This window comes from Arvicanthis niloticus, chromosome 24 (genome assembly GCF_011762505.2).
Source record: "Arvicanthis niloticus isolate mArvNil1 chromosome 24, mArvNil1.pat.X, whole genome shotgun sequence".
Classification (NCBI taxonomy): Eukaryota; Metazoa; Chordata; class Mammalia; order Rodentia; family Muridae; genus Arvicanthis; species Arvicanthis niloticus.
This window is the reverse complement of record NC_133432.1, coordinates 27,398,156-27,426,139: the sequence shown is the minus strand read 5'-3', so window position 1 is coordinate 27,426,139 and position 27,984 is coordinate 27,398,156. Positions and strand designations below refer to the sequence as shown.

Genomic DNA, 27,984 nt, shown 5'->3' with positions numbered 1-27,984 from the left:
ACACAGAGTGAGCTGCTTTGTGGGTACTGAGAACTGAACCCAGGTTCTTCAAAAGAGAAGCCAGTGCTCTTAGCCGCTGAGCCATTCCTCTAGCACGGAGACTCTCTTAAAAGAAGACAACAGTTACCAAAGGAACATGAACTTTGGGTCTCCTACATGGGACAGAATGCTCTCCACTGTGATGGCATTTACAGCCTGGAGGGACAAAGTCATCAAGTTTGATTTGTACAGCCTGTACTCGTGACAGGTCAAGGGCTAGCTGCCCTGCCTCTCCTGATAGGTGGAGGGCTGGGAACCTGGCCGCTGGTCACAGTAAAAACCGCCTCTCTTCACCTCTCTTCACCTCTCTTCACCCTCTCTGAGTCAGTTACGGAGAGTGGCCATAAACCACATTTATATCCTTTTTATTGTTTGACTAGTCACAACAACAATGTTCCTTTGTTTCGGTGTAAAAAGTCCAGTGAAATTCATGATTATATCTAAGAAACTTGTTTTTAATTTGTTTTATGCCAGAGGGAAACAGGATAGCTCAAGTATTACCTCTTCCCTTAGGTTTGTTAACTGGAGCCAGAGGGACTGTGACCTTCCCTCCCCACCCCCTGACTCCTGGGGGTGGCCATTGCAATGTATTCCCTCCACCCTCTTCCCCTTCCCTCCCCTCCCTCTCCCTTCTCCCTCTCCTTCTTCTCCTCCTCTTCTTCTCTCTCTCTGAGATAGACCCTTCTGTAGCCCAGGCTGGCCCAGAATGCAGTATGTTTCAGAGGATGGCCTTGAAAGGCAATGGTCCCCTTGCCTCCACCTTCTGACAGAACCCAGGGTTGACTGCGTGCTGGGCAAGCGCTCTACCAGTCAAGCTGCTTCCTCAGCTCTTCCTTTGGATCTTTGAGCTAGGACCTCACACTGTAGCCCAGGCTGCCCCTTATGGTCACCATCTTCTTGCCTCAGCCTCCCGAGTGCTTGAATGACAGGCATGCCCCTGCCAACCCCCAGCCCCAGGTTCTACGGTGCTGAGGATGGAACCCAGAGCTTTGTATGAGCTACACCCCCCAGCCCTTCCTCCCTTTGGCTTTCTTGAAGGTAGGCCTTCACACTGTGGCCGCAACCCAGCCTCGAACTCATGTTCCTCCTGCCCCGGCCCCACAGTTCTGGGATTACAGGAATGAGTCGCCATTGCTGGCCTCTCTCACTCCATCATTGGGTTGGGGATGATTTGGAATTAATTTGCCTGTGATTCTAGGGCCCGGGGTGGTTCCCAGGGCGGGTGGGGGTGGGCAATGATTGATCCCAAACAACCAATGGAGCAGAACCAAGGACGAGTAGGCACAGAATCAAGGGGGTGTCCGTCGGTGCACACAGGCAGGGCGGCTTTGGAAGGTGGTTGCCTCTGGAGGGGATGTGGACAGGGCTCTGTAAATGGTGAGTTGGGGAGGAGACAGCTGGGCAGAGAGACTGTTCCTTGCGGACCAAGAAGGGAAGGAGGAAAAGGCATTTTGTGGGAAGCTGAGGTTCTGCCATCGGGCGGGAAGTTATTCACCTAAGACCCTTTCTCTTTTAAAAAATTTAAAAAATTTAAAATTATTATTATTATTCTTTAATCTTTTTTTCACCATCCCCCTCCCAGTCCGCCCTCAGACCGCTCCCCATCCAGTCCCCCCCCATCTCCAAGAAGGCATCCCCACTCCCTGATTAAAAGTTTTTTTAAATTTTTATTCTTTATATACATTAAATCCTGACTGTAGCTTCTTCTACCTCCACTCTAATCCTTACCATATACACCTTGCCTCTCCTCTAGATCCAGAGAGAGAGAGAGAGAGAGAGGGGGGGGGATGAAGGGAGGGAAGGAGAGAGAGAGGGAGGGAGAGAGAGAACAGGGGAACAGCCTTCCAGGGATATCAATGGAACATCAAAAATGCCATATAACAAGACTAGACTAGGCATGGACCCTCACATCAAGGCTGGATGAGACGATTCAGTAGAAGGAAAACGGTCCCAAGTACAAGCAAAGAAATCAGAGACACCCCACACTCCCACTGTTGGGGGTCCCAGAAGAACACCAAGCTATGCAATCATAGCCTATAAGCAGAGGTCTCACACAGGGTCCTCAGTTGTCACTTGAGACTCTGTAAGCCCCTGTGAGCCCTGCATAGTTGATTCTGCAGAGACCCTCTTGTACTGGTAAGAGCCCACCAGCTCAGGATGGCTTCCTCTAGCTGTCCTGTATACTCCACTGAGGGAGGCCTGACTCTAGCCCGGCAACCGACCACTCAGCCCTTTTGCCTCTATTATGCTGAATGCTACAAACCTTAGCTCGGGGAGAAAAGACAGAGCAAAATCAAACATTTACTGTTTTTTTTTTTTTTTTTCAAGTAGAGACTGAGGGTATGTCTCAGTAGTAGAAGCTTTGTCCAGCAGGAAACCAAACCAAACCCAAAAACGAAACACAAACCAATCAAACAAAAACCAAAGAAAACCAAATAGGACCCGGTGGCACAGGCCTGTCATCTCAGCGACTTGGAAGGCTGAAGCAGATGAACTGAAAGTCTGAGGCCTGACTGTGGGATCATGTGAGCTTAAGGCCAGGGTGGACAGCTTAGTGAGACCTCATCATCTCAAAATAAAGTAAAAAGAGGGCTGACCTCTAACTCACGCACAACCCGCTGGCCTCTGTTTTCCCAGCACTAAGAATAAAGATCTGTGTCGCCACGCCAGCCAGATCTACATCTCTGTCATCTGTCAGGCCCTAACAGAGCCGGCAGGAGAGAGGTGTCCTCTGTTATCACGGGTCCTAGGAGAAACAGTCACAGCTGTGCCAAGACCAATCAGTGTGATTCAGGTAGAGGGTGCAATAATGCTTAAGGTTTTAGAAATTATATATCATGAATTATAAATTCATGACAAGACACACAGATTGTTGTTGGTGTTCTCTTTGGGGTTTTGTTTTATTTTATTTAGAGTACAGGGAATTGGATCTAGGACTTCATGTATGATAGAAAATGAAGTGCTCTTCCACTGAGCCACGCCCCCAGCCCCTCACTGGGGGATTCTAGGCAGGGGCTCTGCCACTGAGCCACACCCCAGCCCCTCACTGGGGGATTCTAGGCAGGGGCTCTGCCACTGAGCCACACCCCAGCCCCTCACTGGGGGATTCTAGGCAGGGGCTCTGCCACTGAGCCACACCCCAGCCCCTCACTGGGGGATTCTAGGCAGGGGCTCTGCCACTGAGCCACGCCCCCAGCCCCTCCCTGGGGGATTCTAGGCAGGGGCTCTTCCACTGAGCCACGCCCCCAGCCCCTCCCTGTGGGATTCTAGGCAGGGGCTCTTCCACTGAGCCACGCCCCCAGCCCCTCACTGGGGGATGCTAGGCAGGGGCTCTACCACTGAGCCACGCCCCCAGCCCCTCCCTGGGGGATTCTAGGCAGGGGCTCTTCCACTGAGCCACACCCCAGCCCCTCACTGGGGGATTCTAGGCAGGGGCTCTGCCACTGAGCCACACCCCAGCCCCTCACTGGGGGATTCTAGGCAGGGGCTCTGCCACTGAGCCACGCCCCCAGCCCCTCCCTGGGGGATTCTAGGCAGGGGCTCTACCACTGAGCCACACCCCCAGCCCATTCTTGGGTAGATGAATGGGAATCAGGTATTGTATTCACATACATATCAGATACTCTCTCTGTGAATATGCCTGTTTTGTGTGTGTGTGTGTGTGTGTGTGTGTGTGTGTGTGTGTAAGAGAGAAAGAGACGAAGAGAAGGCCTATAGGAGACAGAGATTAACATAGAGATCTTCCTCAATCACTTACCACTTTAAAAAAGGTTTATTTTTTTAACTATCAATTTTATTCTTCTCTCTTATAGTACTTTCTGACTATAGCTTCCACTCCATCCTTCCCTCCCAGGCCCTTCTCTGCATCTCCCATCTCCTCCTCCATTTTCCTTCAGAAAAAGGCAGGTCTCCCAGGGGTATCAACCAAACATGGTGTATCAAGTTGTAATAAGATTAGGCACCTCCCCTTGTCTTAGTGTTGGATGAGGCAACCCAGTAGGGGGGAAAGGGTCCCAAAAGCAGGCAAAAGAGTCAGATATACCCCAACTCCTTCTGTTAGGAGCTCCACAGAAGACAAGCTACACATATTAAGACAGAGTTTCTCACTAAGCATGGAGCTTACTGCTTTGGCTTGATTGTACGGTAAGGCCTTTGCATCTTTTTGTCTCTGCCTCCCCAGTGCCAGGATTAGGGGCATGTTTTACCACATGTAGATACTGGGCATCCAAACTCAGGTCCTACTGCTTGAGCTGCAAACATTTTGCTGACTAAGAAGTATCCACAGCCCACTTTTTGTTGTTGTTGGTGGTGTTATAACAAAATACCTGATGGCAGCAACTTTAGGGAAGAAAGGTTTATTTTATTCCGTCTGAGGTCCCAGACAGTGGGACGGCACTGCCCATACCCACGGTACGCTTTTCCTCCTGATGTATAATTCTCTGGAAACACCCTCAAAGATAGACCAGAAAGAGTGTGTCTAGGTGATTCCAAATCCAGACAAGCTGACAGTGAAGACTGGCTGCTACAATATGTGATATAAGATATTGTGCTGCATGCACAGTGGCATGTTCTTCTTGAGAAGGTGCTAGAAACCCTCTGGGCACAGGATCACAGCAAACTCCAAACCCTGATACTTCTGCACAGCCGTAGCCCATGAGTGGGATGCGGGACTGGGAACTCAGGAGGAGCCTATTGTGGGGGCCAATGAGGACCACAGGCTAGCCTGTGGCAATGGTGGCATTTCCGCCCTGGTGCATGCACGTGTGGTGTATAAGGAGAAAGTACACAGAGAGAATTGCCTATGGAATTGGGTGATTCCATCAGCCCTCTGGTGCCTCCTGGGTTCAGCAGCCCAATATTGCTGCAAGGGTCCCATGTAAAGAACAGGGCGTGGGGACTGTGATGGTAAAGGTAAACCAGAGGACATGTGGCAAGTGTCCTTCATGAGGTGAGAGAAAGGGTAGGGCCAGAAGAATATGCCTGGCATGTCAGGGCACTTGTGCCAGAGCACCACAGAGAGTGAGCAAAGCCCTGTGTGCAGAGGAGGATGAGTGTGGGAAATGCTAGCTGGAGTGAATGGGTGTGGCTTTCTCTAACCCACAAGGCCTTGGCACATCAGCAATGCCACACTGCAAGCAATGCAAGCCATAAGTTACCTTGTGACAGTCACTGCTGCCCAAAAATACTGTGTTGTTTAGATGAGAAAGGGGAACACTGGACCATTGATCAAATTTACAGGTTCATGGGTCAATTTCTACACACTGGGAAGAAATTCCAAATGTGCTTTAGTGGGAGATGGGGCTAGCTACCATCCCTTTCTCAGGAATGACAGAAAAAAAAAAAGACAAAAATTGATAAATCATCCCTTCTTCTCTAATTTTCCCCCCAAACAAAAACAGGTATAAAAATGAAAAAACCTGCAATTTTACTAGATAAAACAACTTATGGGAATGGAATCACATTGCCAAACAGCACATATTCAAAACACCTTACAGCAATCACTGAGAGCAAGCAAATAAGAGAAACAGATGTAACCGAACTTACAAGCCGTTTGGCACACATGTCCAAGACAATGAAAGACACTCAGAGTAGAGTGCCAGTAAATGGAGACAAAGCTGAAATAGGAGGCCCGAGTTCACTTCCACATTGGTGACGACTGGAAACTCCCAAAGTCCAGACACAGATGAAGGAGACAAACTCGGTCAAATCAGCTCACATTCACCATCAACGACAAGAACCACTGAAAACTCAAAACACAGTCCCTACAACCAATACAGATCCAAACACTGACATTTCTGCATCAACAGTCTGCAGTCAGAAATCTACATGCAACCAGCACAGTTTCCAGAGAAGCAGCTGGGTCTACGGACACCGCACTCACTACAACCGAGTGAGTGCATCTTCAACTTCCCCAAGTACCCCAATTTCAACACAAGGAACTCAAGCCACTGAGACTTCCCAAACAATCTTCAGCCAGGAATTCACAACCTTCTTTACAAGCTCAATTTCCACAGAAACACCTTTACCTTGTGACACCTTGCTGTTCACAACCCTGACTGACAGATCTTCAACTTCTTCAAGTATCCCTAATTCTACAACAGAAACTCAAGCAACTGAGGCATCCCAAACTGTGTTCGCTCAGGGATCTACAACCATGCCCATAGGCCCTGTTTCCATAGAAACAGTCCTCCCTCTTGACATTTCCTACACTTCAGCTGTGAGTGAGGCATCTACAACCTCCCAAAGCAGCCTGACTTCAACACAGGCATCTGAAAGAACAGAAACACCCCAGTTTATCTTCACTCAAGAGTCTACCACCTTCTCTACAAGTTCAGTTTCCACAGAAACAGGTGTAGCTCCTGACATCACCCACCCTGCTTCCACAAGGACTCTGTTTATCACTTTGCCACCAAGTAAGTTTCATGTGATTGGCTCTGTGTTTTTCTCTTAGATCTTAGTTCTTAATCATCTTTTTCTATTTGGGGTCATGTTGCATGTTTCTGGCCTATATAGCTATTGATGTATATTTCTTGCACTGAGACATCTTTGGTATTGGTTGAAGACACTGTAGCAGCATCTCAGTATTGTTAGGCTAGGTTCAATCTTGTGATCCTCTATCTCAGCCTCTTGAGTGCCGTGATTACAAGTGTAAGTTTCATGCCAAGCATGCTGTTGTTGTTGTTGTTATTGTTATTATTATTATTTGATTCATGGGGTTTATTTTTTCTTTCTTTCTTTCTTTCTTTCTTTCTTTCTTTATTTCTTTCTTTCATTCTTTCTTTCTGTCTTTCTGTCTTTCTTTCTTTCTTTCTTTCTTTCTTTCTTTCTTTCTTCTTTCTTTTTTTCCTCCTGTTTCTTGTATCCTTAAGCCCCTTTTGTCTCGTGCTTTCTCCACTAGTTCCTTGGAAGGAGGTGGGAATGTAAGGCTGTACCATCATCTGTTCTTGTTCCCCTTGTCAAGGGCAGGGCCATGATGACACCTCAACGGGAGCAAGTGTTTTTGTGTCTGGAGCTTTCTCAGTGATCTTTTCGAATTCTGTCCCTTCTCAGAGGACTGCAAGAACGGGAAGTGGAAGGGAAGACAGTGTGAATGCCAATCAGGCTACACGGGTCAGCTCTGCGACTCCATCCTGCATTCCTTCCCAGGAATGACTCCTCTCAGCCCTGCAGCCCTCCCTGTGCCCCTTGACCCTTACGGTGAGATGGCCATGTTAGAATGACTCACCATTCCCATGGCTTCACTACAGAGAGAGGAGGTAATGTTATTCTTGTTCTGGTCCTCCTGCCTCTAACGTTGGCGCTGTCCTCTCTGGCTCTCCTTCTTCTCCAATAGGAGACTTCTATGCTAACCCTTTGTGAACCTTCCACCTGACTTCCCGGGTCTTCATCTGGCCATTAGCTCTCTGTGATATCAAGAGACAAGGGCTGGGGGCTGGGGGGGGAGAGTTCCATCAGTAAAAGTATTCACAGTGCAAGTATGTGAGACATGAGCCTGGATTCCCAGAACCGATGCGAAACTCTGGCCGTCGTGCTATGCACCTGTAACCTGACAGGGAGACACACAGAGCCACTGGGGCTCGCTGAGCAGCCATTCTAGCCAAACTGCCGAGCTCCACATGCAGTGAGAGACTCTGTCTCAAACACTAAAGGGAGGCAATAGAGGGAGATGTGCAACTGGATATCTGGTGTCCATACATGCATGTGCACACATGCGCATGTATGAACACACACACAGACACACACACACACACAGACACACACACACACACACGAGAGAGAGAGAGAAAGAGGGGGTAAAGGAGAGGAGTCTCAGCCACCCTCGGCTGACTCTTGAGTTTCTATTCTTTTTTCCCCTCCATGATACCAACAGGCAGAAAGTTTTACCCACCCCAGAGACATCCCCGAGGGTCCTAAAGGTTGGTGTCTCTCTCATGCATCAGGTTGCCTGGTCCCACAGAATTCCCCGATGTTATCAACGCCACAGTGGCCGTGATAGTGAAAGTGATTGAACGGAGCATCACGGCTGACATGAAGAACACATCCTCCCAGGCCTACAAGAACTTCACAGACCTCTTCGTGAACCAGGTGGGAGCAAGTCCTCAGTCAAGTGACATCCGTGGCTGCCTAGTCCAGTTTCTCATCTTACGAGCCTATCACCTCCCAGAATTTTGAGATAGAGTCCTCTCAGAGCACCCAGTCTTGAGGCCTACTAATCCAGCTCCCATCAGAGGGAGCTTCCTGCTTTCTTCCTTCCTCTTTCCTACGGGCTCCGTCGACATCAGCCTGGAGATGTCCAGAGATAGGACATACTTAAGCCCTGTATGATCTCTGGGTTTTTTTTCCAGATGAATAAGGCTTACAGGGGTGATGACCTTCCCCAGTACAAAGAAGTGATCATTAGAGCACTTCTGTGAGTATTGGAGGTGGGGTGGGTGGGGGTGTCCCTCTTTCTCTCCCTACTGCTTCTTCCTACCCTGATGTTAGGCTATCAACATCTGTCTGGTCCAGGGGAACTCCAACCCTGAAGCAGCCACTGGAGAGTCCTGAGTCATGTATCATTTCTTCATCGTGGTTATTCATTCATAACTTGATCATTCATTCACAAAAACTTGTCATGCACCTATAAATTCATCATTGATTCATCTCCCGGTCATTTGTTCAATAGTCTATTCATATCTCGTTTGGTCATTCACTTGTTCATTACTCCATTCATTGACGTTCTACTGTTACTGTCCACTTACTCATGACAGTCATTCGTTCCACATACATTCACTCATAATCTTGTTCGTTCATTCAGTCGTGTCTGTTCACTATTCATGCTCATTCTTTTTTCATTATTCACCATATTTATTCATTCACCATTAATTCATTCATTCATCCCCTTTGACAGCCATTCCATTTTTCATCCACCACCGTTTTGTTAAAAACCAACCCTAGCTGAGAGTTACACACTTGTAACAGTAGACTTGGACAAGAAGATCAGAAGTTGAAGGCCAGCCTGGGCTACACAGTGAGTTCCAGGCCAGCCTGGGCTATGTGAAGAAACCCTGCCTCAGCAAAACAGACCAAAACAAAGTGAAATAAATGAATTGTGTTAGCTGCTTGGAACACAGTATCCCACTCTTCCCGGCGTACAAAATGGCAGAGCCAATGGTGCCAGCTAAAGTTGAAGGAGGAATGTTCAGGTGGCGTAGCGAAAGAGTTACAGTGGGAAGGAGTACAGAGGCAGAGCAGGGTGAATTCTACAAATTTGAAAGTGCACACAATAGTTACAACGAAAGGTAGAGCAATGTCTCATGCCAATCAGCGAGGCTGTCCTTATCAGCAGTTGGCCTGCAAGGGACAGCATTTGATTTGCAAGGGACAGGATCTGATTAGCTCTATCTGGCTGCAGGGTAGACAGTGGGTGGCCAGAAGTCTACACTGGAGGTGATGGTATCTGCGACTAGAGAGAGGACTACGTGGGAGAAAGGGGTCCGGAGGGAAAGCTCTTGAGCAATAAGATTTTCCCATAAGGCCATGGGGACTTGCGGAGAGAAAGAGGGGAGGGGGGAAGGAGTAAGACAGATTTCTGAGTTGCTGAGGTGTGGGTTGCCTGCGCTGAGATGAAGGCTATGAAGAGGAGGAAGACTGCTGGCCTCTCCTGTCGGTGACCATGACAGATGACTTACCCTGTCTCAAAACCGTTCCCTTCGGCAGCTTCACTGGCCACAGTGAGGGCTTCGGGTTTAGGGTCCCACCTTTTAACAGGAACTCGTTATTTCTTATTCATTCTCCTCCTCCTCTCCTCTTTTCTTCCTCTCTTCCTCCTGCCTCTCTTCCTCTTCTCCTTTCCCTCCTTCTCCAAGCACTGGGCTAAGACATCACCACCACATTCAACCGTTATTAAAGTCTCGAGGCCCCGCCACTCTCTTTCCCACCGTTTTCCAATCCCAGCGACTCATCTTCACCCAACTGATTTTTATTCCATTATTGTGTGTGTTCTGTGTGTGCAACAAATGTGTGTGTGTATGTGTGCACACGTGCGGAGGTGTGAAGGTCACTGGATAACTGGGAGGAGTTGTGTATCTCCTACTGTGTGGATCCGGGAATTGAACTCAGGCCACAGGGCTTGGCTGCAACTGCCTTGACCTACAAAGCCATCGAGCCGATCCAAGCTTTTATTTTTAAAGATAAAGCTCATCCTTTAGCTTTTGTGACAAACTGAGATTTACTGATCTCGAGTCGTCTGGAACTTTTTAACTGCTCAAAGGTGGGGGCCATCTTGCTTTTCCTTTTGTTTCTTCTTTCCTTTCCTTCCTTCTCTTTTTTCTTTTCTTCCTTTACCTCTTCCCTTCCTTCCCTCTTTCCTTCCTTCATCTCTCCTTTCTTCCTTCCTCTCTTCCTTCCCCACTTCAGTCCTCCTTTCATTTCTTTGGAAACAAGGTCTCAGTATGTAGCCAAGTTTGGCCTTGAGCCTATAATTCTCCTGCATCAGCTTTCCAAGTGCTGGGACTCAAGGTGTATGCCACCACACCCCACAGGAATTCTCTTCTTTCCACCCCTTGGGTCACATGGTTGCTTCGCCTTCCCGTCGTCGGCTCTCTTCTTGTTACCTTTGTCTTCCTTGCTGGGTGTTGATGATGTGGAGAAAATGTTGAAGTCTCTCCTTTTTGCAGCACTGGCAGCATCGTGGTGGAAAATGATGTTGTTCTAGAAGCAAATTACGCCCCAGAGTACAAGGTAACATTCAGAAATGCCACAGAGATTGTGAGGGACAAAATCTTGAACGAGACTAGCACAGTTCCAACTGACCATGACCAGTGCCGATGTAAGTCCTTTGAAACTTCTACTTCAGTGGGAAGAAACCTGGGTCTCTGCTTCCTCTTCTCTTCTCTTCTTGCTTGGAACACCGGAGTCCTCACCAAGGCAGGAGGATTGCAATGAGTTCAGAGTTAGTCTGGGGTCCACAGTGAATTCTAGGCTTATAGTCCTTTTTCAGCACTCACTTCTCTTGCAGAGGACCTCAGTTCAGTTCCCAGCGCCCACGTTGGATAGCTCACAGCTACCTATAACTCCAGCTCCGGAAGATCCAGCCCTCTTCCACTCTCCACAGCCATCCCAACATATGTGAACACACACACACACACACACACAGAGAGAGAGAGAGAGAGAGAGAGAGAATACATATTTTTTAAAGAATCTAGAACAAAACCAAACCATCCCCTAGAGCCTCCCCTGACTCCATCCTGTTTCCTGCTGTCTCACTCAGTCCCAGACTGAAGTTGTCGTCCCAATGTCCCTAAGTGAGCCTGCTCACAGATATGGCTGTATATCCAGAGCTCTAAAGTCAGTCTAGGGTGGGCAGCTGATACAGAGGAAGAAAGGGAAGTAGAAAGAGGTGGAGAAGAAGAAGAGGAGGCAAATGAATAAAAGAAAAGGGGAGGAGCCTTGGTGGGAGAAAGGGAGGAGCCCTGGTGGGAGAAGGGGAGGAGCCCTGGTGGGAGAAGGGGAGGAGCCCTGGTGGGAGAAGGGGAGGAGCCCTGGTGGGAGAAGGGGAGGAGCCCTGGTGGGAGAAGGGGAGGAGCCCTGGTGGGAGAAGGGGAGGAGCCCTGGTGGGAGAAGGGGAGGAGCCCTGGTGGGGGAAGGGGAGGAGCCTTGGTGGGGGAAGGGGAGGAGCCTTGGTGGGAGAAGGGGAGGAACCTTGGTGGGAGAAGGGGAGGAGCCCTGGTGGGAGAGGGGAGGAGCCCTGGTGGGAGAAAGGGAGGAGCCCTGGTGGGAGAAGGGGAGGAGCCCTGGTGGGGGAAGGGGAGGAGCCTTGGTGGGGGAAGAGGAGGAGCCTTGGTGGGAGAAGGGGAGGAACCTTGGTGGGAGAAGGGGAGGAGGCCTGGTGGGAGAAGGGGAGGAGCCCTGGTGGGAGAAAGGGAGGAGCTCTGGTGGGAGAAGGGGAGGAGCCCTGGTGGGAGAAGGGGAGGAGCCCTGGTGGGAGAAGGGGAGGAGGCCTGGTGGGAGAAGGGGAGGAACCCTGGTGGGAGAAGGGGAGGAGCCCTGGTGGGAGAAGGGGAGGAGGCCTGGTGGGAGAAGGGGAGGAGCCCTGGTGGGAGAAGGGGAGGAGGCCTGGTGGGAGAAGGGGAGGAGCCCTGGTGGGAGAAGGGGAGGAGGCCTGGTGGGAGAAGGGGAGGAGCCCTGGTGGGAGAAGGGGAGGAGCCCTGGTGGGAGAAGGGAAAGCCTGGCTGTTGACAGACAGGCAGAAAGGTTTTTATTGTGATTTTCTCTTTCCTTATCTCTGGCAGACCACATACTGTGCTACAATGGTAACTTCACCACTGTTCGACCCTGCTGGTGAGCAGCCCCTTAGAACTGTAGGCAGCAGGAGCAGGTGGAGTGCGAGCGGTAAGCAGGGATTCAGGGAGAGTTCTGGCCATGCTGACTCTAGTTGCCATCCCTGTAGAGTATTGCTCCCAGATGGCTGCCAAAGACTTTGGCCAATACTTTTACCCAGAGGATCTGGACGGGACGCTGATCTGCGTGAACAATTGCACTTAGGGGACGAAGTCACAGCTCAACTGTGGCCCAGGCTATTGCCAGCTGCTGCATTCAGGGGCCCAATGTGTGTGAGTGCCTAACCTTTTTCATCCTGGCACACACACCTTCTCCTGATGAGAGGGTGCTTTCTGCCCCCCACAGTCTCCCATAAGGCTGCTGCACCATGCCCGGTGGGTCATAGATCTGCACCCCACCCACCCCCAGTTTCTCTTGCTGCTTTTGAGTGAGTTGCTAGGTGGATTTGCAACGTGAATAAATAACGGAACATCTCAAGACAACTGTATCTAGTGATGGAGGTGCTTGGAAGACACAATCCAGTCTTACACGTCCCTCTTCCTTGTACAGGGTTCGTCCATCACCGTCTGCCACCATGAGAGTGATGGATAGGCACAGGCTGTAGGTTCAGGCATTCAACAGTCCAGCCATGGCTGTTCTGAGAGGGTTCAAGTTATTTGAACCCACCATCCTGTCATCTGTCGCTCCTCTATTCTTTGAGCTGTTCCTTCCTTCCTTCTTCTTTCCTTTCTCCTTCCTCCCTTCTTTATTTCCTTCCTTCTTCCTTCCCTCTCCCCTGCCTTTTTATCTTCATTTTTAGACCAGGATCTCAGTAGCCCAGGTTGAACTGGCAGTCACTGTGTAGCCCAGGCTGGCCTCAACCTTAAACTAATCTTCCTTCTTCTACTCTACCTCACCCTCGAGTGCCGGGATTCCAGTCCTGACTCATCGTGCCCAGCTTAATCATTAAGTTAATGATATAGTTTGCTTAAATTACTTAATTGTTCTTACAATATTTCAGCCATTAACTCTTCCAGCTGTGACCTGGCTACTCTCGTTTCCAAGATAAGTTAAATAATTATCATAAATTAAAGTTCAAAATATCAAACGTGATAAGAACCCTGTTCCGGTGCCAGCTGCTGGGAGGTTAGACATGCAAGCACACACAGTGAGAATGAACCACTCAGCTCCCTGGGGTCTCTCCGAGTTCCCCCTCTCAGTCCTTACAGATTCAGGGACTCTAGCTCCCCCAGACACATAAACCTACCTTTAAGAGAGATGCCTGGGTTTTAGGAATTCAATTTCTATTTGGGAGGCCTGGTTTAGAGGACCTCGCCTGAGCCTATTGTGTGTCCGCAGGTGCCCAAACACTGACACCCACTAGTACTGGGGGAAAGACTTGTGAGTCCAGAACCAGCAAGAGACTCGTGTATGGCCTCGTGGGCACCATGCTGGCATTGCTACTTGTCTTTGTGATTGTCTTGGCTGTCTTGTTCAGCCGCTCCCAGAGAAGACTGCACAGGTGAGCTCATGAGGCCAGCAACCATGGCGACACAGCGAGAAGACGGGGGTGGGGTGGGGGGGGAGGGTGGAGGTAGGGGGGAGATGACACTCTACCAGGAAGTCACAGTCTTAATGTTCTACTGTTACGTTGTTTCCAGCCTGGCACTGAAGAAGTCAGCCAAAGCCAGACACGGCCTTTAGCCCCACCCCTCCCTGGGCATCACCAAGGGTGGCTTTCTTATCTGATAGGATAGGATCATCTCTTTGAGTGAGAAATGGAAACAGAAACATAAGCACCAAAATGAGATTATGCAATAAAATTATATTTTATTATCTAGGCTGCCTTAGAGCTTAACAAGGAAGCTGGGGCTGAGCCAGATGGGCTGAGATGAACCTTCCAGAAATTGCCAAGAAATATCGGCTACATCACTAACCTGGGCTAGAAGTGGGCAGAAGGGACTACCGCTATGCCCCCATTTCATACCCAAGGAAACTGAGGCCCGTTAGGGAACTGAGGGATATTTGGGGAGCCTGGTCACTGCCCCTGGAGATGTAGAAACCAGAATGAAGCTAGTCTTCACTTCCTATGGCCGTGACTTTGAAGGGTAGAGATGCAATTGTCCTCCTGAGGGTCAGGGTCTACCGAGTCCCCACCTACCCCTCTCCCGTGACGACACTACTGTTTGCAGGTCAACATATGACCTGTCTCAAGCATGGCAGAGAGAAACTCTTCCCGGAACTTTCCAGAGCACAGGTGTTTGGGGAGGTAACTGTTCCCAGGGGTGGGGGTGGGGTGGGGGGAGGGGTAGACAAGGAAGGTGCAGTGACCACGAGGGGATGGATGACGCTCATCCTGATGACGGCTCACGTCACATGGTCGCTTTGCATCTCAGTCCTCTTACTCCTTGCTCTTTTGTGGTCCCTTATCCCGTGATCCTTCACTGGTATTCGCTCTCTCACGAACCTAAATTCTTCCTTATTACATTTATTTAGTGGGGTTGTGGGGTGGGGCACATGTGTACCATGGTATGTAGGCAGGGGTCAAAGGACAACTTTCGGGAGTGAGCCCTTACCTTCCGTTCTGTGGATCCCTGGATGGGACTCAGGTCACCTCACCCATCTCAATGTTGGCCTTTGACCTTCACTCTTTCTTTTAGCTTCTCCCCATCAAATTCCCCAGGGCCTCCGTTGAGCATTCTCCCCACTATCTGAAAAGTTCCATCCCCCACCACCTATACCAGCACCAAACCAATTGTTTCCATAACCTGTTTGTGACCCCTGCCCTCTCTAGGGACCCCCTCCACCCCACCTCCACTTTGTCCTTTAGTGTCCTCTGATTCCTGAGCAAGTCAGGGCCCCCTGGAGCTGTGTCTGCCTGCATCTCTGTCCACACCATGGAACTTCTTCTGCAGACAGTACGGCTGCCTCTGCCCAGCTTCCGTGTGTGTGTGTGTGTGTGTATGTGTGTGTGTGTGTATGCCTGCACACACACATACATGCAAAGGTCAGTCTCGGGGTTGTTCCTTAGAAGCTGTATGAGTTTTGGGGAACAAGGGCCTTCACAGGACCCTTGGGCTCACAGATTGGGTCAGGCTGATGGCTGGAGAGCCACATGAATCCACCAGTCTGCTTCCTAAGAGCTGGGGTGTCACCACGACCAGCTTTTCCTGTGGATTCTATTCTAATGATCAAACTCAGGTCCTAAGTATTTACAAGGCAAACATTTCACCAGCTGAGCTATTTCTTCAGCTCCCCTTTCCCCAGTTCTTTGTTGTTACTGCATAGCCTGTGATAATCTCAAACTAATGACAGTGTAATATAAGTTGGCCTTGAACTTCAGGAGCCTCCCAATTTACCCTCCCAAGAACCAGGATACGAGTGTGGATCACCACACCCATGGCTTCTGCTTCCTAGGTATTTTTATGCCCCCCTTGTGTACCACCCCCTTTTCTAGTGATTCTGGGTAGTCTCAGTGTCATCTCCTGTCCCACAAGACACACAACCTCTCTATGGAGAACCAGGATATATCAGTGCCCAGGTTAGGACTGGAGTACCTGGCCAGGCTTGGCTCAGCCTGGGGCTCATTGAAGCTTTCTGATTTAAGCCTGAGTCTCTAAGCAGCAGCTCAGAAGATGGCCTCCTGTTCCTTCAGACAGTCCCTGAGTGGACAGAGAAGGGCCATTCTTAAGCTGGAGGCACGGTTTAAGAAAAGGCATGGTGTCACATATCTATAATCCCAGCATTAGGGAGGCCGAGGCAGTCCGTTCAACAGTTAGTTCGAGGCCATTTTCTGTTGCATAACAAGTTTGAGGCTAGCTGGTTAACATGTCTCAAAGAAAGAAAAAAGGGAAGAAAGGAAGGAAAGAAGAAGGGCTTTGGAGGGTTTTGATCAGAGTATGTGGTGTGGCATATTAGTTCATTCATTCATTTGTCTAGAAGAGGGTCTCACTATGTAGCCCAGGCTAGCTCTGAACCCACAAGCTTCCTACCCCAGTCTGCCAAACAGCTGAGTTGCTAGAAATATACATCACCAAGGCCATGGATGAATTTTAAGTGGTTCACTCAGGTGGATCTGGGTTGGTGGGGGAGAACGGCACGGGGTCACGGTAAGAGGATGGGATGATTCAGGAGTTGAGAAAAGAGGAAGTAAATGTCGTTGGCAAATAACGGAGCCACAGGGACCATTTTTCAAAAAACCTAGGTTGTCTGCTGTGTTTACTGCTGCTAAGGGCTGGGCAGGTAAGGAGGGTAAGATGTGAGTCAACCGGCTGCCACCAGCTCCACTCCCATCCATCCCTCACACCGGTGACAGTAGCTCCCCATGGGTATGACTTGTGACCCCTGGTATATAGTACAGAGTGGGTAGGGGATGCTACTCTGGTGTCCCTGCATCACCCCAGACCAGCTCCCAGGCTCACATCAGGACCACTAAGACTCCATCAAGGATTTGAATAGTTGAAGTAGTGATCTCCATTTCCCTGGGTCCCTCACCCCACACACATTCTACCTGTCCGTGGGTGGTCCCAGCCTCCTTTGGGGGGACCCCGCTTATACCCTGTCTTTTCCTACAGTTGCCAATCTGAAAGAGGACAAATTTGGCTTTGATAAAGGGTACAGTCTCTTCCGGCCAAACCTGGAGAACGTGGATTCGAAAACTAAGGTCCACAGCTCAGAGTTTCCCCCTCCCTGGCACTGACTGCCTCTCTCTCCTACCCTGGTTCCCCTGCTCCCACCCCTCCCTAGCTCCTCCCGACCCTTGTTGACTTCATCTTTGTCTCCTATTCCCTAGCTCAACATCCAGAGACCTGAGGTGGTGAAATCAGTAACACTGTGAGGACAGGAGGCGCCCACTCCCTCACCTCATCAAAATTTAGACAAGAGAGGGACAGAGTCCCCACTACCAGTATTCCTGCTTGGTTAAGATGAAGCTGACAGCAGGTCCCAAAGCTATTCTGAGGCACTCAGACTCAGTCTGTGGGTCACTGCTGTGGAAGACTTAGCAAAGCAGCAGAGAACAGAGGACTGAGCCAGGTACCACCTCCTCCTCACCCTCACCTCTAATGTTCCAGGAACCCAAAGACTTCTAGGCACCTCAGCATCTTTGTTTGCATGTAGGTGTTGCCCTACTCTGGAATTTCCCTATTAATAAAGCAATTCTTTAAAGAAGAGTCTTAGGTTTTTTTCTCTCTTCCTGATTTGTGGGAGAGGTAGGGGATAGATGGTCTTCTGGGTTTCATCTGGGAGTAACGGAGAGAAATAGCTTGTGGCCTTTCTGAGCAGCACAGTCTTCCCAGGATTAAACATACCCATCCCTTGCCTCTTCCAACTGGGGCAGGGCCAGGTCCATCTCTGCCTGAGGTTGTGGGAAGGCAGACAAACCCAGGACCAGGCCTTGAGGATAGAATACCTCAGGTCTGAGAGCAACCGGTGGGAGCCTCCAGGAGGCTAATTACCGAGTGCTTGGCTCTACTGTTCTTCAAAAAGAGCAAGGTGGCCATGTCCCGGGATGGTAAGGGGCCTTGCTTACCTTTGAACTCACACACTCAAGGACTCCTGATCATCCCAGGGTGTCATAACTTGTACCCCGTATCCTGCTGGGATACCTATAGAGCCAAGAGAGGGCTTGAGGAGTGGTGGATATTCAAGCCAAGGACTGGGGCTAAATCCAGGATATTCCTCTCTCTGGCTAAGACACGCCCTCTCTTTCCATCTCTGTGGAAGAACCAGGAACACTACCCTTTTCCTCTTGCCAGCTCCAGCGCCACCCCTCTTACTGAAGTGATAAATCTCATAACCTGAACACCTATGCACTTGACTGGCCAGGAAAGGGAACCACTCCCTTTGCTCTTTGGCCCAGAGTGGCCAGCACCCCCTTCGTCATACGGGAAGCTCTCAGATGGATCCCTAATCACACTTATACCGCCCCTCCGGCCCCTCAGTATCTCAGGGGTCAAAGGTCTCTTGTCTGTTTTTATTCCTGGGATTCCTGGGCTCACATTCATTTTGCCAGCTTCCAAGAAGAGCGCAAAGCGGGCTCTGCCATGTCGATGCCAAGGTGGATGAGGCAGACTGCTGCGCTCTGCCTACTGGCTGTCACCCTCCACTCCCTGCCCCATCGCACTGCTGCTGAGAACGGTAAGCTTCCCAGTTCTACTGCCTTGAGCACTTCGCCCACAGGCCTGCATCCCTGACCTGCCCGGCTCCAGGGCAGAGCTCCCTCCTCTGTCAAGGGCAGCTGAGACAACTTCCACTCGGAGCTCAACCTCAGCGTTCCCTGAACATCTTTCCTTTCCTCAAATGAGCTTTGGGGAAAAGAGCAGTTTGCCTCTCTGGGCTGTCCCCAGGGAGTGACAGTAACAGGTGTCAGTTGACGTAGTTGCTTGGATTACACAGAATCCTCCCTTTGACGTGGGGTAGACAACCAGCCATGCTAAACTGAGCCTGTATTTATCTTCTGAGTGTCGCCATCCAGTTCTCTTATCTCCCATCTGGCCCCAAGGTCTTTGTGTGTGAGGAGAGGGTGGAAGACAGTCGCATCATGATATAGACCAGGCTGATCTAAAACTCACAGTGTGACCCATTCTTATCCTTCTGCCTCAGCCACCCAAAGACTGGGATGATATACTTAGATTTACAGTTCTTCAGACAACCTAAGACACCTGCCTCCTCTTTCTGCCTTCTCTAACTTCTGTCCTGGTCATTGAGTCGTTGTCTTCTTCCTCTTCTTGTTCTTCTTCTTTTCCTTTTCCTCCTCCTCCTCCTCTTCCTCCTCTTTCTTCTTCTTCTTCTTCTTCTTCTTCTTCTTCTTCTTCTTCTTCTTCTTCTTCTTCTTCTTCTTCTTCCTCCTCTTCCTCCTCTTCCTTCTTCTCCTTCTCCTTCTTTTTCTTTCTCTCCTCCTCCCTCTCTCCTATTCTCCCTCTCCCTTTTTCTACCCCCATCCCTGTCACTCTCCCTTTCCCTCCCCACCCTCGGGGTCCCTTACTCTCCTGCCTTACAAGCTGAGGAAGCCTCAGGACCACAGCAAGATGGAATGCCAGAAGCTCCGGTCTCTAACTTTCTCATGAACTAGCCATGTGTCAGCATCAGCTCAACTCTTCACTGGTCTGTTTCCTCTTCTGAAAAGACAAGGGTTGGTCCATGCTGTGTGGGGAAAGCTTGTTATCCCTGATACTCAGGAAGTTCAAGACCTACTATAGAGTGAGTTCAAGGCCAGCCTCAGAAAAATAGTGAAACCCTGTCTCAAAATAAAAAAAATAAAAGTAAGGCTGGGAGTGGGGTGGGGTAGCACAAGCCTTTAGGACTTGGGAAGCAGAGACAAATGGATATCTATGAGTTCGAGGCTGGCCTGATCTAGAGAGTGAGTCCCCCCGGACTGCTGGGGTTACAGAGACTCTGTCTTAGATAGATAGATAGATAGATAGATAGATAGATAGATAGATAGATAGATAGATGATAGATAAAACAAACAAACAAACAAACAAACAAACAAACAAAAGAGGACCGGAGATGTAGCTCAGGGACAAAGCACTTGCCTAGAATTCTCCAGTGTGGTACTAGGGCCTGGCTCAGCAGTAGAGCACCACACAGGACCCCGAGCCAGGGACCAGGCTGGTATGATACGGTTCAGCGGTAGAGAGGTTGCCTGGCATGTGTGAAGTCCTAGGATGGAATTTCTTTTTCATCTTAAAATTCATTTTGCTTATGAGTATGTGTGTCTGATATGGGTACCCACAGAGACCAGAAGGGAATGTTGGGTTCTCCGACTTGGAGTTACAGGTGTTTGTGAACTGCTCTATTGTGGGATACTGGGATCTGGACATCCAGGATCCCACAGAATAATAAACACTTTAAACCCACAGCCATCTCTCTGGTCCCCCCTGGGGGGAAAAGGGGATGGAATTTCTAAGGATCCATCCAACTTAGTTGCTAAGGACTCATTGGTCCTGAGGACCAGGCTAGGGAAAGCAAGAGATGAGAGTGGCTCACACCTAGACTGCCCCTTTCCCTGATCCTAGGGAAGAAAGGGAAACTGAGGCAGAAATAACCTCCCCGCCCCCAGAATCCAACATTCCCTTCTCCCCCAACAAGATGACACCTTGGGAAGGTCAGGGGAGACAGGAAGAAGACTGAGAGTAGTGGGATTCTCTAAGTCACCCATCAACAATATCCCACCATCATAAAGGGCCTGCCTTGGACTTTGTCCTGCCCCTTTTCTAGGGGCATTGGCCCCAAGGCTATGACCCCCTACCGGCTCTTCTCTAATGAGGGCTTGACATGAAGGACAAAGGGGCAGAACATCTGAGAACATTTCTTATGAGGTACAGTTTAGGATCCTGTCGGGTCTCCGTAGGGCAGGAGTTTCCCCATGCTCGGGCATATCCCCCCCCCTCCATCTTTCCACTGTTTTCTCACCCCCTTGGTCCACCCCATATGCTATGATCCATCCATCTCTAGCCTCAGTCTCCCCTTCTATAGAATGGAAGCTTCAGAATTCTTTCTACTCTGTTGAAGAAGCCTGATCAGAGTCCATGAGCATTTAGGTCCTTCTGTGTCCCAAACCCAGGGACTTAGGACACCAATGCCTCTTCAAGGTCACTGTCCTTGGCAATATCAGGATAGGGTGTAGCTACAGGAATAATTCCGTGACCTCAGCTATGCCCTGTCTGGAAGATGCCCTCTTATCTTGCTCCTATATCTGGATATATGGGATATCATTGGCACACAATGTCCTCTGGGCTGGCCTAACTCTGTTTAACCTTAACAATTACCGTCTGGTCCCCACACCCATGATGACAGTGGCTAAGGCCTAGAGTTTCCTGTCCACATCGAGTGCCTTTGACCACCACCCTTTGCCATTCCCGGGCACTTGTCCCGCCCTAATCTCTATCACTGTTCTGCTCCAGAGTTGCCATAACAACAGCCCAAACCTGGAAGGCTTAGAATGGCAGATACTTCTCACAGCTCTGGCTAGAGGGATGAAGCAGGGGCTCATCTTTTGTTGTGGTGATGGTGGTGATTGTTGTAGATTGGAGTCAGCTCTGTCATTCCATCACATGGGATCCAAGGGTCCAACATCATAGTAGGCGCCAAGGGTTTGTATTTGTTGAGCCACCTCACTGGCCTGCCCCGCTCATGTAGAAGGCAACTCTGCAAGCATCTGTCTCCGAGACTCTAACGGCTGCTGGCAAATCTCTGATGTTTTGTGACCCTCGTCTGCTTCTTTAGACCCCATGGCCTTCTCCTCATGTGTACATCAGTCTTGGGTCCAGATCCTCCTAAGGACACTGGTGGTGTTGGGTTAGGAATCGTGTGCATGATCTCATTTTGACTTTGCAAAGACTACTGTCAAAAATGGCTGCCACCGGCAAAAACTAAAACAGAGCAGAGAGAGGTGTCCTGAGGGGGTGGGGATAGGGTTTCGATTCAAATAACAAGAAAAAAAAAGGCAGGAGATGGGCTGATGAGGTAGAGGGACCTGATTCTTCTTCCCTTGTTTCCTAGCCTCCCTCTACCTCCTCCCTTCTCTTCCTCCCTTATTTTCTCCTGTGGCACTGGGGTTCCAACTCAGAGCCTCATGCAAGCTAGCCAAGCGCTCTACCATTGAGCTGTAGCCCCAGATCAAGGCTCAGCTCAGCAGGTCAAAGCACTTGCCAAGCCTGATGACCTGAGTTCGACTCCTGGGTCCTATGTGGTAGAAGGAGGGAGCTGTGTCCAGAAAGTTGTCCTTTGACTTCCATAGATAGATGGATGGATAGATGGATGGATGGATGGATGGATGGATGGATAGATAGATGAATGGGTAGACAGATGGATGATAGATGGATGGGTAGATGGATGGATAGATGGATGGATGGGTAGATGGATGGATGGGTAGATGGATGGATAGATGGATGATAGATGGATAGATAGATAGATGAATAGATAATAAATCAGATGGCTAGATGGATAATAAATCAATGTAACAAAAATTAAAATAATTGCTATTGGCCAGAATTTACACCGAGGGAGGCTAGCTGGCAGGGAAGAGGCAGAAGGGACCCCAGTCATTTCTGTCAGGTCCATGTCTTGTCCCTGCCACGTCCTTTGCCTGTTTGGCCTTTTCCTGTATCTCTTAAATTCTAAAATGTCTTTTAGACTCAGCCTGGGCAAGCTATTCCTTAATAATTGGTTAAGATTTAAAGTGAGAAATAAACCAATAAAATGAACCGTAAGCTCAGAATTGGCTGGCTTGTAACCACTGTGAAGTCTGAAGTAGGAAGAGAGTGAACCGGAGGTCACGCTGGGCTACCCAGTAAGACGTGGTCTGGACAAACAGAAACAGACCACTCAAAAAAAAGCAAATACAAGAGGGGCTTACACAACATAGTTTGCTGTGTGCATTATAGGCTAGGACCTGTAGATGAGGAAGGGAGAGAGGGAGAAGGAGGAAGAGAAAGAGGAGGAGGAACAGGAGAAGAGAGAATGAGAGAGAGAGATTTCTAAGTTTTGATCACCTTGGTTACTATTATACTATCCAAGTCCACTCATTTTCCAGAAAATTCCATGCACTTGCTTTTCTTTACAGCTGAATAATATTCCATATGCACATATGCACATATGCACATATGCACATATATCAACAGATGTTAAGTGTGGATATGATATTAAAAAGCTTATTTTTTCCAATTTTAGCTGTTATAGTCTGTGTGCATGCATGTCCGTGGTATGTGTGTCTGTGTGTGTGTTTCTCTCTGTGTGTGTCTCTGTGTGTCTGTGTTTGTGTGTGTGTAGTGCGTGTGTGTGTGTGTGTGTGTGTGTGTGTGTGTGTGTGTGTAGTGCAGAAAAACTGCAATTGACAGTCAAAGAGTAAAAACCCTAAGTGTAGCTCCATGGCTTCAGAGTGGCCGCTCTGACTTTAGGACGGCCGCTCTGACACGTACCGATGTTCACTGAGATGCACAGCAGTGGACCTGACAGGTGTTTGTGTGGTTTCCTTAAACTGGCTGTGTGATGTTTTTGTTTGTAAGTTCATTACAATATGGTGACTTTATTGCGGGGGGGGGGGGGGGGGGGGGGGGGGGGGACCCAAAACAAAAAAAGAAACAAAGCAAAGCAGGGCCAGGGAGATAGCCGAGTCCCAAAGTGCTTGTCCTGTAGGCACAATGACCTTGATTCCCAGAACCCACAGAGAAAAGGGAGGAGGCTGGAGAGATCTCAGCGGATAAGAGCGCCCCCATCTGGAGGCTCACAACGGTCCTTACCTGCAGCTGCCAGGGGATCTACCGCCCTCTTCTGGCCTCCTCAGGTACCTGGACACACATGGACTCTCAGCCACAGTCACAGACACAGACACAGTAGATAATATCTTTAAAAAGAAAAGAAATCAGGCTTGGTGGTGCACATTTATAACCAGGGAGGCAGAGACACGAGGACCCTGGGGCTCTCTGACTGTCAGCCTAGCGTAACTTGACTAGTTTAGGCCAATGGGAGGCCCTGTTTCAAAAACAACAAAACAAAAACAAACAAACAAAAAAACAGTGCATAGCACCTAAGGAATGACAGTCAAGTTTGTCCTGTGGTCTTCACAGGCATGTTCATATACAAACACATACACATACACACACACACACACACACACCCTCCAAAAAGCAGAGCCAACATGAAGATCTCTAGAGAAACGACCTTGCTGGAGAGACTGACAGCCTGGTGTGTCTTGTGGTCAGTTCCCCAGCCCGATCCACTCACTTTCCTCCACTCACCAGTCCCCCTTGCCCCACCTGGAACTTCCTTAAGCTTTTCCCACCACTCGGGAGACAGGGTTACTGAGCCTGATCCCTGACCCTGTGCCTGGCCCAGCTCTCTTGTGCGTGTCAGGCAGGGACAAACTGGGTGGTTCTACAGAAATCTGTTGTGGGCCTGGACCTTTGGTCCATCTCTGTTATAAAAACCAACCAGTTCTGGGAACCACTGGGCCATCTTGTCCTTTCTTCCCTTACCTCTGACCTGTGCAAAAGTATCCCTTGAACTGAAGGTCCTCAAATGACAGCTGAGAGCCACTCACCTGGTCTCAGACTCACCATGTAATCAAGATTGGCCATGGACGAAAGATGCCATCCCCCACCTCCCAAGGGCTGGGGCAGCAGGGGATGGAACTCAGGTTGTAAGGTTTGGAGGCAATCATCTTTACCTAATAAACCATCTCGCTGGCCCCTAATCTCTTTCTTTTTGAGTGAGTTTTAATGCTCTGTCTTTCAAGAAACCCGTTCATTTAGTCTAAGTTGTGAAACGTACTGAAGACAGTTGCATATGAAATTGCCTTTTAATAGCTATGGAATAGGAACATTTTGAATATTTCCTTCCTGCATTTCATGTTAGGACTGGGGTGACCATTTGAACAAGTGAACCTAGAGTTATTTCGTGTTCGTAATTCTGCGGACATTATTTTTGACATCTCTTTTGGTTCCCTTACTTTTCTTGAATTCAAATTACTCGTACATTACGCTGCTTAAAGTTGTCCAAAAGAATTTTCATAATAAATAATTTTTTGTCCAGTGATGAAGATTGAACTCCAGAGGGCTTAGCACATACTTGGCAATCACTCTCTCTCCCTGAGACATACCCAGCCCCTCACTGGGGGATTCTAGGCAGGTGCTCTACCACTGAGCCACGACCCCAGCCCCTCACTGGGGGATCCTAGGCAGGGGCTCTACCACTGAGCCACGCCCCCAGCCCCTCACTGGGGGATCCTAGGCAGGGGCTCTACCACTGAGCCACGCCCCCAGCCCCTCACTGGGGGATTCTAGGCAGGTGCTCTACCACTGAGCCACGCCCCCAGCCCCTCACTGGGGGATTCTAGGCAGGGGCTCTACCACTGAGCCACACCCCCAGCCCCTCACTGGGGGATTCTAGGCAGGTGCTCTACCACTGAGCCACGCCCCCAGCCCCTCACTGGGGGATTCTAGGCAGGGGCTCTACCACTGAGTTATATCCTCCACTCCCATTCTCTTCCTAAACTCTTCTAATTTTGATTTTCAGATAGGGTTTCAGTAAATTGCCCAGGCTGGCTTTGAACTTGTTAAATAGACAAACAGACCTCTATTTGTTTGTGATCCTTCTCCCTCAGCCTCTTGTGTATTGAGGATCAAAGGCCTGAGTCACCATGTCATGCTGCCATCCTCTATTAATGAAATAAAGTCATCATGTGTCCTTTCTCCAGTGCCCCGTGAGCTGCAGGCTTCTCCAGCCTGACCCACAGGAGCAGCAGTGTCCCGTCTGACAGGCAGCTCCTGTTCCTTCTCATCTTTTCTTACAGTCTCCCTGGCCTCAAGAACTTTGTTCAGAGTCACACACTGACCAGTACTGGGCTTAATCATCAGAAAAGAGAATCCAGGACTGGTCTCTGTGGTCTGTGTGCATCTCTTTGTCCTGGTTAAAGTTACTCTTGCTGTGATGAAACACCATAACCAAAGAAAGGAAAGAGTCGATTCAGCTTATGCTTTCAAATCACTGTCCACCATTCAGAGAAGTCAGGACAGGAACTCAAGCAGGGCAGGAACCTGGAGGCAGGAGCTGAGGCAGAGGCCATGGAAGGATGCTGCTTACCGGCTTGCTTGCCCTAGCTTTCTCTGTCTGTTTTCTTATAGAACCCAGGACCCCCAGCCCAGGAATGGCTCCACCCACAATGGGCTGGGCCCTCCCACACTAGTCTCTAAGTAAGAAAATGCCCTACAGGTTTGCCTGCAGCCTGATCTTATAAAGCCATTTTCTTGATTGAGGCTCCCTCGTCTCCAGTGACTCTAGCTCGTGTCAAGTTGACCTAACATGAGCCAGCACACATTCTCCGCTAGCAGAGCTCGGCACCGTAAACTTTGGGTGCGTCTGTTTCTTGAGAGTCTCATCATATTGACTCGGGGAGTCTTCATGACTCCACCTGCCTTTACCTCTCCTCATTGCTTCCAGAATATTCTATCAGGCCGATAAGCTTCACATCCCAAGAATCATTTCTCTTTTCTGTCTGGCATCCAGTGTATTAAAACATTACTTTCAGGGGCAGGGGAGCTGGGGTAGCCATGTAAAATACCTTCTATGTAAGCAAGGGAACGTGAGTTCAGTGCCAGTACCCATGGAAAAGCCAGGTATGGTGACGCACATTTGTAACCCCAATATCGAGGATGCAGGACAGGCAGGTCCCCTGGGTATCCTGGTTATCCAGCCTAGCCAAACAGCAAGCCCTGGGAGAGCCTGTCTCAACAAACGAGGTGAATGGCTCCTGAGAAATGACACTGGAGATTAACCTCTGGCGTTGACGTGCATGTACACACACATACACTGCACGTGTGTGCCCCTACACTCTCACACACATGGGAATGATTTCCCATGTCTTTTGCACTGCTGTGTGCTTGTGGGGGTGTGTTAGTTATTTTTATATCGCTGCACTCTTTGGCTGGCTCAGTGCCCTGCCCGCAGCTCTTCTCGGCCGACTTCCCGCAGCTCTGACATCTCTAGCAGAGCCCAGGCTTCGTCTTCCCAGCTTCCCCTAACCTCAGAGGAAGACTCCACATCCCTTTACTCTGGGATCCTTCATGACTCCTGAGCCAGAACCACTTGGCTAATGCTGCCAAGTTCCATTTCCTCCTTGGGGTGGGACCTGGTCCTTGTCCTTGAATTACAATGCATAAGCTTTAATTTATTGTTGCCCTTTAAATTTTGAGGCAGCCCAGGGTATGCAGTGTATATAAAATAAATCTACAAATCAAACATTAACTCATAGTAAGTCGTAAAGAAATTTACATTAAAAGAATTATCCGTATAGTACATAGTTTTGACATTTATTGAAAATGAAGGCAAATTTACCTGCCAATGAAATAAATGGGTGTGCTTGTTTGTCTGACGTGATACAGTTTTAAGATAAACAAACTTGGTGCTAGTTTAATAGAGAAATATTAAATCTTTGCTTTGCATAGCTAAAGCACTATTCTCCACAAGACTGCAACCACATATACCTATGCTTTTATAGATATGTCTGTGCGTGCCCACATACGTGCACGTGTAGGTGAAAGGTGTTGGTGTCTTCCTCAATTGCATCTCTTTTTTTGTTTTTTGTTTGTTTTTTGAGACAAGGTCTTACTACTTCGCCCTACTGGGCCTTGTAGCCAGAGATCCACCTCTGTTTAACATCTGCCTCTGCAGCAGTTAAAAGTATGTGCCACCATACCTGGCCTGCAGAGTCTCTTACTGAACCTGGAGTTCAATGATTTGGTTGGACTGGCTGGACGGCTGGCCCAGGAATCTGGGCAGTGACAACAGTCGTACCCTACGGTGCACAGTTTTTGATGTTGATACTGGGGACTGAATTTAGGTCCTTAGCACTTATACCACCCAAGATATCTCCAAGCTTGCCTGGGCGGTGGTGGCGCATGCCCTTAATCCCAGCACTTGGGAGGCAGAGGCAGGTGGATTTCTGAGTTCGAGGCCAGCCTGGTCTACAGAGTGAGTTCCAGGACAGCCAGGGCTACACAGAGAAACCCTGTCTCGAAAAACAAACAAACAAAAAAGTTATCTCATATATATATAAATTATTATAATTAAACAATTATATTATACAACAGCAATGTAAAAATAACTAAAACACCCCCATAAGTACATAGCAATATAAAATATATA

The 27,984-nt window shown here is 49.2% G+C and overlaps 2 protein-coding genes across 2 annotated transcripts in view; both read left to right on the top strand.

Annotated features, from left to right (window-relative positions):
- LOC143438243 (mucin-12-like) overlaps nucleotides 1-17,105 on the top strand; it is a 33,146-nt gene extending 16,041 nt beyond the window's left edge. The window contains 11 exon segments of the mRNA XM_076923940.1: nucleotides 5,439-6,452; nucleotides 7,090-7,258; nucleotides 7,980-8,124; nucleotides 8,385-8,449; nucleotides 10,698-10,849; nucleotides 12,312-12,362; nucleotides 12,395-12,632; nucleotides 13,699-13,729; nucleotides 13,731-13,861; nucleotides 14,532-14,608; nucleotides 16,914-17,105. Coding sequence (XP_076780055.1) covers nucleotides 5,723-6,452; nucleotides 7,090-7,258; nucleotides 7,980-8,124; nucleotides 8,385-8,449; nucleotides 10,698-10,849; nucleotides 12,312-12,362; nucleotides 12,395-12,632; nucleotides 13,699-13,729; nucleotides 13,731-13,861; nucleotides 14,532-14,608; nucleotides 16,914-17,038 — 1,914 coding nt within the window. The 5' untranslated portion in view covers nucleotides 5,439-5,722 and the 3' untranslated portion in view covers nucleotides 17,039-17,105.
- A 1,154-nt stretch (nucleotides 17,106-18,259) lies between these two features.
- Nucleotides 18,260-27,984, top strand: part of LOC143438242 (uncharacterized) — a 35,189-nt gene continuing 25,464 nt past the window's right edge. The window contains exon 1 of the mRNA XM_076923939.1: nucleotides 18,260-18,477. Within this exon, the coding sequence (XP_076780054.1) occupies nucleotides 18,384-18,477 (94 nt within the window). The 5' untranslated portion in view covers nucleotides 18,260-18,383. The remainder of the gene's footprint in view (nucleotides 18,478-27,984) is intronic.